Source organism: Falco biarmicus, chromosome 3 (genome assembly GCF_023638135.1).
Source record: "Falco biarmicus isolate bFalBia1 chromosome 3, bFalBia1.pri, whole genome shotgun sequence".
In the NCBI taxonomy this organism is placed as follows: Eukaryota; Metazoa; Chordata; class Aves; order Falconiformes; family Falconidae; genus Falco; species Falco biarmicus.
In genome coordinates this window covers 114,897,836-114,910,902 of record NC_079290.1, presented here as the reverse complement: position 1 = coordinate 114,910,902, position 13,067 = coordinate 114,897,836, and the positions used below count along the sequence as shown (strand labels likewise).

Here is a 13,067-nt window from a genome sequence, read left to right as displayed (position 1 = left end):
CGGGCACTGCCTCCCGCCCATCACTCCGGCATCAGGGCTGCCTGGTGAAGAGCTCCCCAGCCTCAGGGAGGCTCCTCTCCCTTGCACCCCTGGACAAGGAAGTGCACAAGAAGGGGACACGCAGCCCCAAGCACCCCATTGCATTGCCGGGGTGGGGGGTGGGGGCATGGATCCGTCCATTCTGCACCCCACCACCACGCTGCTCGGGGCTCATCAGGGCTCATCCTGCACCTCCCGTCCCCCTGCAGCACCCAGCATTGCTCCATCTCCCTCCGCAGGCACCCTGCCGAGACACGCTTCCCACCAAGCACCCCGGGGTGCCCGGCCCCCTGCGCACCCCGCCAGGCACCACATGATGCTGGTTCCTTCCCTCCTCTGGGGAGGGCCCTGGCTTCTGCTCTGCTTCCACCGCCAGCTCTGGCTTAGAGGTGAGAGCTGGTGCTGGGCGAGCCGGGGCGGCGAGGATGGGTGTTCTCCGCTGGCTGGTGGTCTCTGCGCTCTGCGCCACCGTCTGGGGTGAGTCTGTCCCCCGTGGCACTGTCCCTGCCGAGCACCCTGGGGATGGGAGTGGGGGTCACCCAGGCAGGTCTTGCTTCCCTGCTGCTGCACCGCTGGGGAAGTGATTCCTTGCTTGTTGGGTCCCCAGATTTGCAGTTTCGCCAAGACAGAGGAGAGTTGCAAGGGGTGGCGAAGGGGTGGGGTGGGGGGACGCCCCTTGAGGGCTCAGCGGGGCTGCGGGGGTGAAAATAAAGCTAAATCGAGCCAGATGGGCATTAACCTGTGCACAAGCACAAGCTGTTGCCCTGGCTTTGCTGCCTGCGAAGAGCGGGCAGGGGGGGCGGGCAGGGGAGCCAGGCAGGCTGTCACTGGCAGCAGCAGGAGGAGACAGGGTGGGGGGTACAGACCCGTACCCCCGCAGGGTCTATGCTGGATCTATCGCTGCTCCCCCTGCCATGGGCACCACCTGTGGGTGCCCAGCCCCGGGGTGCGACAGGCACCCATGGGATGGGATGGGGCGCAGGCAGCAGGGGCTGCCAGTCCCTGCCCCCCCGGCTTTCAGGTGCAGCAGCAGGGGCAGGTCTGGTCCCAGCTGCCCGGGGCTGAGCACGGGGCAGACGCTGCTGGGTCGCTCCAGGCGAGAAGGCAGACGCTGACGGAGGGAAAAGGCCCATTCCCAGTTGCGGGTGTGTTGGCGTGGGGTTGCACAAGCTGGGAGCCCGGAGGGAGATTGGGAAGGTCACTGGGAGATGCCAGCGAGGACCAGCCAGCTCCCTGGCACCTTTCAACCATGCCTTGCCTGTCAGGGGACAGCTTGGCTGCATCCCCCCATGGCAACATCACCCAAAGCCATGGCCATGTCACCCTGGGGGTGACACTGCCTTCCACAGGGACATTATCCCAACAGCCACCCCAGCAGCTGGGGCTCCCTGTGGGTGCAACATCACTGGGCTCGCTCCAGTGTAGCAGGAGGTCATGGCGCAGTGCTGACCCTGGATCTGGCCCTGGAAGGGTGTCAGTGCATCAGTGCCCTTTCCATGTGCCGCTGGTGGGCTCGGGGAGCTGCTTTTGGCCAAGCCCCCCTGCCCTGAGCAGAAGGGGCTGCAGGGAAGGGGAGCCCTGGCTTGGGCAGCCTCCTGCCCTGAGCACCCCATCCCCAGCTCGGCCATGGCGGGGGGGCAGCCCCCACTCACCCTTGCTCCTCTCTGCCTTTCAGGACAGGACTATGGGCTCTCCCGGCCACCTCCTCATTTCGGTTCCATCTACCATGTCCGAGGTAACAGGACCCCACAGCACCCTTTGCTGGGGGTGAGGGGAGCGGAGGATGCTCAGCACCGGGCAGGACCAGGCTGTCCCAGTGCCAAACTGGGGCAGCTTCCCACAGCCGAGTGCCTCCCCTTGACCTGGCACCCACGGGGACAACAGCTCTGCTGGCTGCGGGTCCGCATGCTCTGTGGGTGCTGGGGGACTCGGGGAGGGGTGCTGGGGTGCTGAGTCCTTGGGGCTGACCCATGTCGCATGCTGGGGACCTCGCAGGTGTCATTAACCTGCCCTATGCCGAGATCGAGGAGCCCTTCGAAGCCTGGTACAACCTGACGGGAAACAAGAGCCGGATCCAATATTATGGGGGTAAGCAGGTGGGCGTCCATCCGCTGTGGGCTGTGCCTGCCCTGCACGCCCCCCTGCGCAAAGGCAGGGTGCAGGCAGGACCACCGTGCCTCAGTTTCCCCTTCTCACCGGCACAGGGCAGGTGATAACCTACCAGCTGGCAGCGGTGAAGCCCTATGGGATGCGGTACAAGATCACGCCAGAGACCACCGAGAAGGAGGTGAACACCAGGAAATGCTTCCAGCTGCCCGGCTCCAAGGAGGACGTGGTCAAGGCTCAGAGCGTCTTCCCCAGCATTGATGGCTTCAAGGTGAGAAACGCCAGAGCCTGGATCCGACCCGCTGCCCGGAGCATCTTCAGGCTCTGGGTGGGGTGCTGGGCAGCTGGGGGTGCTCCTCTCCATCCCAGGGGCTGCAGGGTGCTGGGACAGGCCAGAACATGCCCCTGCACCCCAGGGCACAGGGAGGGTCACTTCCCCACCCGGATCGGGGCCGGACTCCCGACTCCTTTCCCAATCTCAGCAGCCGTGTTGGAACGTGTCGCAGCCCACATGAACACCGGGGTTTGGGGATGGCTCAGGCAAGTTGCTACACGGCAGCTCAGCTCCTGTTGGCCCCAGCCTCCGGCAGGGCTGGGGGCAGCACGTGAGCAGCAGGGACAGCAAGCTGTCACCAAGCCAGACACGTGCCCGCAGGTCGAGGGCTTGGGAACACCCAGAGCCTTTTGGAGAGGGGGTGCAGACAGGCTCCCCCCCACTATGGGTGCACATACAGCACTGTGCGCACTGGGGTGTGCCCAGGGATGGATGGGGGGGTCTGTCCTGTGTTGCACCCCAAATCCTCGCCCTGCTTTCCATCCCGTGCATGTGTGCTAACGGCCATGGAGCCACTTGATCAAGCCGGAGATCCCAGTGAGGGCTGGTGCAAGGCGCTGTATGTGTGCTGGGAGCAACAGGATCCTGCAAAAGGGCTGGATAATGGGGAGCAGGGGGGGATTGTGGGGTCCCCACCCAGGTCCCCCTCTCCCTGACACGGTGTCCCCCCCAGTTCCTGCGTGAGGAGTACTACCGGGGCCGGTACTGTGCTGTGTGGCAGAACGTCACTCGCTGGGCGCAGAAGAAGAACGTCTACACCCTGTGGGTGACCAACTCCAGCTGTGGGGTGGCCCCCGTCCACTACGAGATGCGGGGCTACAACAGCCTGCTGGGCTCCCACTACGACAAGTACGAGATCGCCTACAGCGACTTCGACAACAGCTTCCCCCCCTCCGTCTTCGACATCCCCGTCAATGGTGAGCCAGGAAGGGGCCCCCCATCCTGCCCGTGGGGCTCGGGCTGATGGCATCCCCTCCTTGCTCCCCAGAGACCAAGAAGTGTGGGGTCCTGCCGGGGAGCGTGGCGGAGCACCGGGTGCTGGCAAACCCCATGGAGGATCTGGTGGGACGGCACCAGCCCTGGGCCCACGAGGTTTTCCACCACTACCGCAGGCGGCTGGGGCGGCAGTACGGCTCCGCGCGGGAGCTGGAGCACAGGCAGAGCATCTTCGTGCACAACATGAGGTACAGGCAGACGAGGGGATGCCGACACCCCAGGGGTGCTCCTCGTCCCCGCGGGGTTTCACCGCTGCTGCGGTGGGAGATGGCATCGGTGCCGGCTGGTGCCATCCCCGTCGCGGTGGCAGGTTCGTGCACTCGAGGAACCGCGCCGCGCTCTCCTACACGCTGGCGCTGAACCACCTGGCCGACCGCACGCCCCAGGAGCTGGCTGCCCTGCGGGGCCGGCGCCGGAGCGGGGCTCCCAACAACGGGCAGCCCTTCCCCACCGAGCTCTACACCGGCCTCATCCTGCCTGAGAGCCTCGACTGGCGCATGTATGGTAGGTGCAGGGGCGGCGGGACGGCAGGGTGCTGCGAGATGGCGTGAGGCTGCGATGTGGAGGCTGTGAGTGCTACTCATCCCGGCCAGCGCAATGTCCCACCGAGCCACCCTGCTCTCCATCACCGTGCTGAGGAGCCCGTGGGGCTGCAAGGTCCCCTGTGGTCCCCATGTCCCTGTGGCCCCCGCTCTGCTCAGCAACTGGAAGAAAGAAGCGGGGCTTATCTGTCAAAAAGCAGCTCGGTCAGCACTTGGCCCTCATTCAGTCTGGTGCCTATGGAACACATGTAGCATCTGAAGCCACATCTGGTTTCGTCCATGTCCCCATCAGCTGGGAGGGACCCCCCCAGAGCTTGCCCCAACCCAAGGGCAGGGATCCCCCCAGTTTGCTGGTACATTTTCCCCCACCCTGATTAGCACCAAGACCTGGCTGCGCCGGCTCTGGGAGCACAGCAAGTCCCCAACTCCTGCCTTGGTTTCCCTTCCACCTGCCATCATCCCCCAGTGCCGCACCAGCCTCTCACCCCCCTGTCCCGCTGTCCCCAGGTGCTGTCACCCCTGTGAAGGACCAGGCTGTCTGCGGGTCCTGCTGGAGCTTCGCCACGACGGGTGCGATGGAGGGTGCCCTCTTCCTCAAGGTGAGAGCGGGGCTGTGCCCCGTAGGGATGGCCAGGGTGCCTGGAGGGTGCCTGTCCCCATCCCTGCAGCATGTGTCTCCCCACAGACCGGCGTGCTGACCCCCCTGTCCCAACAAGTCCTCATCGACTGCTCCTGGGGCTTCGGGAACTACGCCTGTGACGGGGGCGAGGAGTGGAGAGCCTACGAGTGGATCAAGAAACACGGTGGCATCGCCAGCACCGAGTCCTACGGCACCTACAAGGGGCAGGTGAGGGTGGCCCCGTGTCCCTGCCGGGGTCCCCCAGCTCTCAGGATGTGTGTTCTGGGACTTTAAAGCCACGATGGGGCTGCTCAGGATGGGTCAGAGGCACTAATGGGCTCTGGAGATGGGGATGTCACCTTGTCCCTGAGGCGCCAGGCACCCTGCTGTTCAAAGCACAGTCCAAAGCCAAGCCCCGGGGCTCAGCTGGGTGGTTTCATCACCACGTGCCTCAGTTTCTCTTCTTGCAAAACAGGGACAAGGCTCCTCCGCCCATGGGTGATGCCATGGGTCCCTCCATACCCTGGGGTGCAGGGATGGAGCAGGGCTTCCCTGGGACGGGGACCTGGCTGCAAAACATGGGCAACAATTCCCCAAAGGCTTCAGGTGCAGGGCCAGCTCCCGGTGCTGCATGTAGGAAATGCTGTGTCCCTGCAGCAGCCAGGAAAATGCCCCCACCGTGGTGGGCAGGGGATGACAGAGGGGTCAGAGCTGGGATGCTGCCTCAGCCTGAATCCTAGATCACTCCCTGCATTAGAGCAGAGCTGCACGGGGGCAGCGTCCTCGTGCGGGTATCTGGGGGCTCCTGATGACACAGTGTCCCCCCTCTGGGTCCCACAGAACGGCTTGTGCCACTACAACCAATCTGAGATGCTGGCCAAGATCACGGGCTATGTCAACGTCACCTCAGGCAACATCACGGCAGTCAAAGCCGCCATCTACAAGCACGGCCCTGTGGCCGTCAGCATCGACGCCTCGCACAAGACCTTCTCCTTCTACTCCAACGGCATCTACTATGAGCCCAAGTGTGGTGAGTTGGAGGACACACAGGGCACGGGAGCACCTGGGTGCCCAGGGAGATGCCAGGACACCCATGTTTCCCTCCTTGCTGTCAAGCAGCTTTGGCAGAGGTGAAGGAGGGAACCGGCCCCGCAGCCCTCCGCAGCGCTGCAGCAGCCCTGGGAGCAGGGATGCTCACGGGAGCAGGGATGCTCACGGGACAGGGATTTTCTGAACGAGCCATCTCCTGTGTTGTCCCCTGCAGCGAACAAGCCTGGAGAGCTGGACCACGCAGTGCTGGCCGTGGGCTATGGGGTCCTGCAGGGAGAGACCTACTGGCTCATCAAGAACTCCTGGTCCACATACTGGGGCAATGATGGCTACATCCTCATGGCCATGAAGGACAATAACTGTGGTGTGGCCACCGAAGCCACCTACCCCATCCTGGCCTGAGCCACCTCTCAGCTCTGCAGGGAGAGCCCTCGGTGATGCTTTCGACACGCATCCCTGGAGCAGCCCTTCAGTGTGAGCCATCACGCAGCAGGAAGCTGGGCACACAGTGGGACAGGGCCATGGGGTGCTGGACAAGGGGCAGGATGGGGACCCAGCTGTGGGCTTGCCAATAAAGACCTTGGAAAAATACTGGTTTGCTTCTACAGCAGGGACTCAGTCGCTGGCCGCCCAGCTCTGCCCCCTTTGCAGACCCCAGTGCCTGCAGCATGCAACACATCTGTCCCCTGCACAGGTCCCTGTCCCCCAGCTTGTTTTTCTTTGTCCTGTGGGACCACAGGGGCCTCCTGGTGAGGGGACCACTCCGCCTGGCAGAGCCAGCTGGCTCTTGCAGACAGTCCCAGACACCCAGGGCGAGGGGAGCGGCTTTTCCAGCCCTATCTCTCAAGGTGGAGCACAAACAACCCCAGGGACTCCTGCTGAGACAAGAAATTCCTGGTGGGGTGTTGGGGAGGGGGGAAGGCAGCCACCCTCTGCCCCACTGCCCAGGTCCCTGTTGTGGCTATGGGTGGGGATGTCACCAGCGGTGTTTGCCAGCGCCAGGAGCCAGGCTCCCCTTCACCCTGTGGGGCTGCCCCCATCCAGGAAAGGCACTTTACACCATGGCCATGGCTCACCTGGGTGCTCCTAGTTCAGAATCGAGCCCTCCTGGGAGAGCAGGGTCAGCGCATGAGGATCCCGCAGATGGGGTGGGAAGGTGCCTCTGTCCTGACCCTGGTGGTCTCCTGTCTTCGCTGGTACATCCCTGGGGCAGGATGCACCTCTGCATGGGTTGGGGTGCTTTGACAGTGGTGGTGCTGGTCCCTGGGGAGGTGCTGCAGTACGGGGTGCATCAGCCCAGCCCTGCACCCAGGGGTACAGCTGAATTGGACCCGAAAGCCCGTGGCACACGCAGCCAGGCTATGCCAAGCCCTTATCGGCTTTGTTTTGGGCTCAGGCAGCCCCACAGGCGCTCGCTGTCACCTTGGGCTGGGGGCCAGCTGGACGCGCAGCAAGTGGGAGGGGTGAAGGCCTCTCTGCTGCAGTGACACCGCTGCTGTCCTCACAGGGTCCGTTTTTTCCATGTCACTCCTGACATTTCATCTGCATCTTTCCCCTTTTTCCAATTAACCCCCCCCCCCAATTGCATCCTTACCCCTGGTGGTGTATGCAGAAGGATGCAGGGATGCCAACGGGCCCCATCTCCCCACCACTGCCCAGCGCTGCCTTTGGTGAGACACCTTGGCTCCTGTTCCAGGAGGGCAGGGAGCACCCAGAGGGGCTCTGGGGTGCCTGGCAGGGTCCCATTGCCTTGGGTTGCTGCCGATGCTCCCCCTGCTCGCAGCACACTGATTGCAGCAAAGCCTGGCTGCAAACTGCCATGCAGGATGGGTGGGAGCAAAGGGACCCCAGCACCAAGCCCCCGATCCCTGGGGCACCCACCCTTGCCCCAGGGGATGGCCATGCCATGGGGTCCCACAGGGGTCTGGGTCCCATCCTGCTCCCCCTGCCCCAAACCCTGCAAGCACACAGCATCAGCACCCACCCTAGTATGGGTGAGAAAGACACCCATGGGTGCCCATGGGGGGGCAATGTAAAGCCACACCTCCTCCTTGGTCTAGCCCCAGCCAAGGGAAGGACCGGGCTCTGCCTGTTGGCTGCCTGCAGCTCTTTGCCCACCCACCAGCCATATTTAAGCCACCCATGGGTGCAGGGCTGGAGTGCGCAGGATGGAGGGGCTGGGGTGGCTGCTGGTGCTGGGGGCCGCCACGATGCTGGGTAAGCACCCACCTTGGCCAAGCTCGGAGGGGGGAACACACCGAGGCCGTGCCCCCGTCACAGGGGGATGCCATTGTGCCCCTTAGCCTGGGCACTGTGGTGGTCCTGGGCTGCTGTGGGGTCCTGGCCTTGGGATGGGGCTGCCCTGTCCCTATCCCTGTGCCTGGAGTAGTGCAGGGACAGTGGGCACACTCTGCGTGTGCCATATGGGGGTGCATACAGTTGCCCCTCATGTCCTGGGGTGTGCATGGGGGCTTGGGGTGCCCCTGAGCTGGCTGCACCCCAAGGAGAGTGGGGGGTGGTGGTGGGGGTGGCTCTGGATTGGCCAGAGAGCTGGTGGAGAAGCAGGGAGCCCCGGCTTGCAGACCCCTGTTCTCTGCACTGCCCAGGCAGGTGGGAGCCTTCCCAGCACTGCCACCAGCACGTGCTCCCCTGGGGCTGTCCCCCTCTCCGGGGGGACAATGAGCCAGGGACCAGCACTGCTGCCAGCCCCTGCCATGGAGAGCTGGGTAATCAGCAGTGTAAAGGGGTTCGGGGTTTGTTTCTGTTTTTCTTCTAGAAGCAGAGTGCAGAGCTTCTCTGGAGACACCCACGTTTGGGGACATCTACCATGTCACAGGTAGGGCTTGGGGACAGGGCACCCCACTGGGATGGTGCCATCGCTGCCATGCTGCCCGAGGGGGTCCCTCGGGCACCTCCAGCCACCAGCTCCCATGTGACGTGCCCAAGCCGAGGAGGCTCCAATTCCCCCACGAAACCCAGGGGCTGGGGTGCATCGCTGCCGTTGGGTGCTGCCGGTGGTGGCCAGGGGTGGAGGAGGGGGGTGATGCTGTGGGGCTCTGGGGTGCTCCCTGCCCACCCTGTGCTCCCCTCTCAGCCACAGGCTCGGGGCAGGGGGATGGGGGATGTCCCCGGGGATCAGCCCCCCGCAGCCCCCCGAGCCCGGCCCCTCTGTGTCCGCAGGAGTCATCAGCCTGCCTTACGCAGAGATCAGGGAGCCCTTCGAAGCCTGGTACAACCTCACTGGTGGGAAAAGCCGCATCGAGTACTATGGCGGTGGGTGCAGAAAGGGGTCCGTCCCCTCCATCCCTCACCCTCCTCCTGCCCCAGGACGCTCCTGTGCCCTGGGAAAGCCCTGGCAGCCATCACCACACCAGGACCCGGGGGCTTGGCTTGACCTTAACGCTGTCCTCATCCCCAGGCCAAGTGGTCACCTACCAGTTTGGCTCCATCGAGCCCTTCGGGGCCAGCTTCAAGGTGACGCCTGAGACAACGGAGACAGAGGTCAACGTCCGCAAGTGCTTCCGCATCAATGGCACCAACAGGGACCTTATCGCCCCGCAGAGTGTCTTCCCCAGCCTGGACAACTTCAAGGTGAGCCCCGGGCACAGTCCTCCAAAATGCAGGATGGGGCAGGGGAGGGGACAAGGGACACCCCCATAGGTACAGGGCGTTTGATGGCTACCTCTCTACAAGGGCGGAGCAGCCTTCCCTGGCTGGGTATGGGTAAATACAAGGCTGGATGAGGCCAGGGGTGATGGAGATGGAGGGGTTACATCCAGGGTGGCATCACGCAGGATGGGGTGCCATCACTGTGGGGTGCCCCAGCTCACTGGGGGCATGGTGCCGGTGTGGCACCCTGGTCCCTGACGCATGCGCTGTGCCCAGCGGGTGCGGGAGGAGCGCTTCCGTGGGCAGCACTGCGCCGTCTGGCAGAACGTTTCCTACTGGGGTCACAAGAAGAACGTCTACACGCTGCGGGTGGGCAGCTCTGCCCACGGCCCTGTGCCCCTGCACTACGAGGTGCACGGCTTCAACAGCCTCCTGGGCTCCCACTATGACAAGTACGAGATCGACTACTCCTCCTTCAGCCACCGCTTCCCTCCCAGCGTCTTCCATCTCCCCGAGGGTGAGTGTCCCCAGCCACCGTGCCGCCCAGCCAGTGGCTAGTGTGGCCACCAAAATGCAGCACCCCTTCCACCGTTTGTTTTTGGTTTGTGTTTTTTTGGTTTTGGTTTGTTTTTTTTTTTTTATAAGACTGATAATTTGGGTGAATTGCTTTGCTTGGGAAAACAGCAGGGGAGGAATTTAATTAATGTCGATAGCTGGGGTGATGCAGGTGCTTTCCTGCTGTTGGCTCCCCCGTGCCAGAGCGCAGGGTTCTGGGTGGGATGGCGGGTGCTCGGGAGCGGCTCTGGAAGTGTGGATGCAGATCACCCCCGCACCCATGTGTCTGTACGGGATGGGCAGCCCCAGTGCTTTTGGGGGTGACCACGCTGTGCACCACGGCTGGGGGGCTGGGAGGGACTGTCCCTGCTCAGGAGGTGTCCGTGTCTCATGGCAGGGGTGCAGTGCAAGCAGTGGCCCACAGCCAGCCCCGAGCACCGCATCATGGCCAACCCCATGCAGGAGTTTGTGGGGAGGGCACCAGAGATGGACCATGTCCACCACCACCTCTTCCACCACTACAAGGAGCGGTTCGGGAAGAGCTACAACAGCGAGGAGGAGCACGAGCATCGCAAGCGCACCTTCATCCATAACATGCGGTACAGGATGCCAGGGGGACAGGCTGGGGGGTGCTCAGGGTTGGGGTGGCCAGCGTGGTCCCTCGCTCCCCTCTCGCAGCAAGTCTGCTCTGCTGCAGGTTCGTGCACTCGAGGAACCGCGCCGCGCTCTCCTACACGCTGGCGCTGAACCACCTGGCCGACCGCACGCCCCAGGAGCTGGCTGCCCTGCGGGGCCGGCGCCGGAGCGGGGCTCCCAACAACGGGCAGCCCTTCCCCACCGAGCTCTACGCCGGCCTCATCCTGCCCGAGAGCCTCGACTGGCGGCTGTATGGTGAGGAGGGAGCTGGTACCACCAGTGTGCAGGCCTGGAGTGTGCACGGGGGTCAGCTGTGCATGCCAGGGTTTGCGGAGGGACAGGTAGCATCCTTCACTGCTCTGCTAAATGTGTGCCCGTCCCGCTGTCCCCAGGTGCTGTCACCCCTGTGAAGGACCAGGCTGTCTGCGGGTCCTGCTGGAGCTTCGCCACGACGGGCGCGATGGAGGGTGCCCTCTTCCTCAAGGTGAGAGCGGGGCTGTGCCCCGTAGGGATGGCCAGGGTGCCTGGAGGGTGCCTGTCCCCATCCCTGCAGCATGTGTCTCCCCACAGACCGGCGTGCTGACCCCCCTGTCCCAACAAGTCCTCATCGACTGCTCCTGGGGCTTCGGGAACTACGCCTGCGACGGGGGCGAGGAGTGGAGAGCCTACGAGTGGATCATGAAGCACGGTGGCATCGCCAGCACCGAGTCCTACGGGCCCTACCTGGGGCAGGTGAGGGTGGCAGTGTTGCTTGGGGGGTGCAGCGCTACCCCTTCCCCAATCCTTCCCCCCAGGCGCTCCCAAATCAGCCATCAAGCCTCCGGCAGTGGATGGAGGCTCTACTTTGATTTATGGATGCTCCATCCGAGCTGACCCTCTCCCTCCTTCCCCCTGGCTGGGGTGGGTCAGACCCCCCCACTTGCCCTGCTGACACCCCCGCCTCCCCCCCCTAGAATGGCTACTGCCACTGCAACCAGTCGGAGCTGCTGGGCCAACTCACCGGCTACGCCAGCGTGGAGCCGGGCAGTGCCACCGCGCTGAAGGCTGCATTGGTCAAGCACGGCCCCGTGGCCGTCAACATCGACGCCTCGCACAAGTCCTTCACCTTCTACGCCAACGGTGTCTACGAGGAGCCCCGCTGTGGTGAGTCCAGCCAACCCAGGGGGCTCTGTGTCCCACTCATGGGAGCTGGGATAGGCAAAAATATTTGCCGGGTGGTAGTTACCTCCCCGCTGAGCTCTGAGCCAGGGGATATGGGGCCACTCGCTGCATCAGGAACGAGCTCCAGCTCCAAGGGATGGGGAATAAGATGGCTCTGTTTTCTTCTCTCCTCCTGGCCAGGAAATGAGACATTGGCGCTGGACCACGCAGTGCTGGCCGTGGGCTACGGGGTCCTGCAAGGCAAGAGCTACTGGCTCATCAAGAACTCCTGGTCCACATACTGGGGCAACGATGGCTATGTCCTCATGGCCATGAAGGACAATAACTGCGGTGTGGCCACTGCCGCCTCCTTCCCCATCCTGGCCTGATGAGACACGGCCCCACATGTGCCCTGTCCCCTCTGTGTCCCCTTGGGCAGCTCCAGCTGGATGGGGGCTGGCAGAGGGGTGAGGGGCCCTGGGAGGTGTTTGCGGGGCTGAAGGGGGCAGCTCAGACAGGAGGTCGGAGGATGCTCTCAACCCCCTGGAGAGATATTTTACCATTTTGGCCATAAAAGCCTGTAGAAGTGATCCTGTCTGTCATGCTCAGGTGTCTTCCACCAGCCTTAGCCCCCCCCACCGCCAGCCACAGCCCTTGCCATGGCTGCCTTCTGCAGCCCTCTGTGGGATGAGTTTCACCCAATGCTCAGCCCAGCCTCACCCGTTTGGGTTGTGTGCCCTAACGCCAGTTTTCAGTGCCACCCCCAGAAGTGCCAGCACCCCCTGCCCCAGCAGGGAGCCTGAATCCACTCTCAGAGGCTGGGCTGGGCTCAGAGCCCTCCTGTGCCCAACTGCACCACCCCATCCCTGCTGCCGGCATCACACAGGGAAGCAGGGAGCTGCCCCCCACCAGGGCAGCCCCCAGCACCCAGTGTCTCTTGGCACACCTGGATCCTTGGCTCAGCCTCTCCCCAGGCTCCTGCGTGGGCCAGGGCTTGGTGACTCAGTTTCCCCACGCATCTGGGGGGAAAAGCAGAGCTTCTGAGGGTTTCCCTCCCGAGCCCTTGGGATGGAGGGAGCCCAAAGGAGACCCAGCTCATTCCATCCAGGACACATCAGGGGGGCTTCTCCAACCTCCTGGGGAGCAGCTGGGCTTGGAGCTGCCACCCCAGAGCTGTTGTGCTCCTTTTGTCTCCACTTGCTCCAGTGCTTTACCCCAAAACCTGCATGGCCATGGGGCAGCCTGACCAAGAGCTGAGGGGCTAACGAGGCTAGTGCTGCTCTTGGGGTGTCCAGGCTGGGTATCAGGGTAGTGTGAAGGCTCATTTCTGGGGGTCTGATCACATCCACCCTGGCAGGCAGCCCAGAGCCCCTAGGTGAGAGCTGCTAGCACCACCAGGCTCTGCCTTCCCAATTTAAGAGCCCAATTAGCAGCCAGGCAG

General features: G+C 63.7%; 2 protein-coding genes across 2 annotated transcripts; both read left to right on the top strand.

Annotated features, from left to right (window-relative positions):
• Positions 1 to 360: 360 nt before the first annotated feature.
• LOC130146122 (digestive cysteine proteinase 2-like) lies at positions 361 to 6,257 on the top strand. The gene is made up of 11 exons (XM_056331926.1): positions 361 to 516; positions 1,715 to 1,774; positions 2,035 to 2,127; positions 2,244 to 2,416; positions 3,153 to 3,396; positions 3,468 to 3,663; positions 3,786 to 3,979; positions 4,525 to 4,616; positions 4,703 to 4,864; positions 5,477 to 5,666; positions 5,901 to 6,257. The coding sequence occupies exons 1-11, from the start codon at positions 465 to 467 to the stop codon at positions 6,086 to 6,088; spliced, it is 1,644 nt and encodes a 547-aa protein (XP_056187901.1). The 5' UTR covers positions 361 to 464; the 3' UTR covers positions 6,089 to 6,257.
• Positions 6,258 to 7,854: 1,597 nt separating this feature from the next.
• On the top strand, positions 7,855 to 12,197 carry LOC130146296 (digestive cysteine proteinase 1-like). The gene is made up of 11 exons (XM_056332307.1): positions 7,855 to 7,903; positions 8,463 to 8,522; positions 8,867 to 8,959; positions 9,105 to 9,277; positions 9,572 to 9,812; positions 10,248 to 10,449; positions 10,548 to 10,741; positions 10,879 to 10,970; positions 11,057 to 11,218; positions 11,440 to 11,629; positions 11,828 to 12,197. Exons 1-11 carry the CDS (start codon positions 7,855 to 7,857, stop codon positions 12,013 to 12,015), a joined length of 1,644 nt encoding a protein of 547 aa, XP_056188282.1. The 3' UTR covers positions 12,016 to 12,197.
• The last annotated feature ends 870 nt before the right edge of the window (positions 12,198 to 13,067 follow it).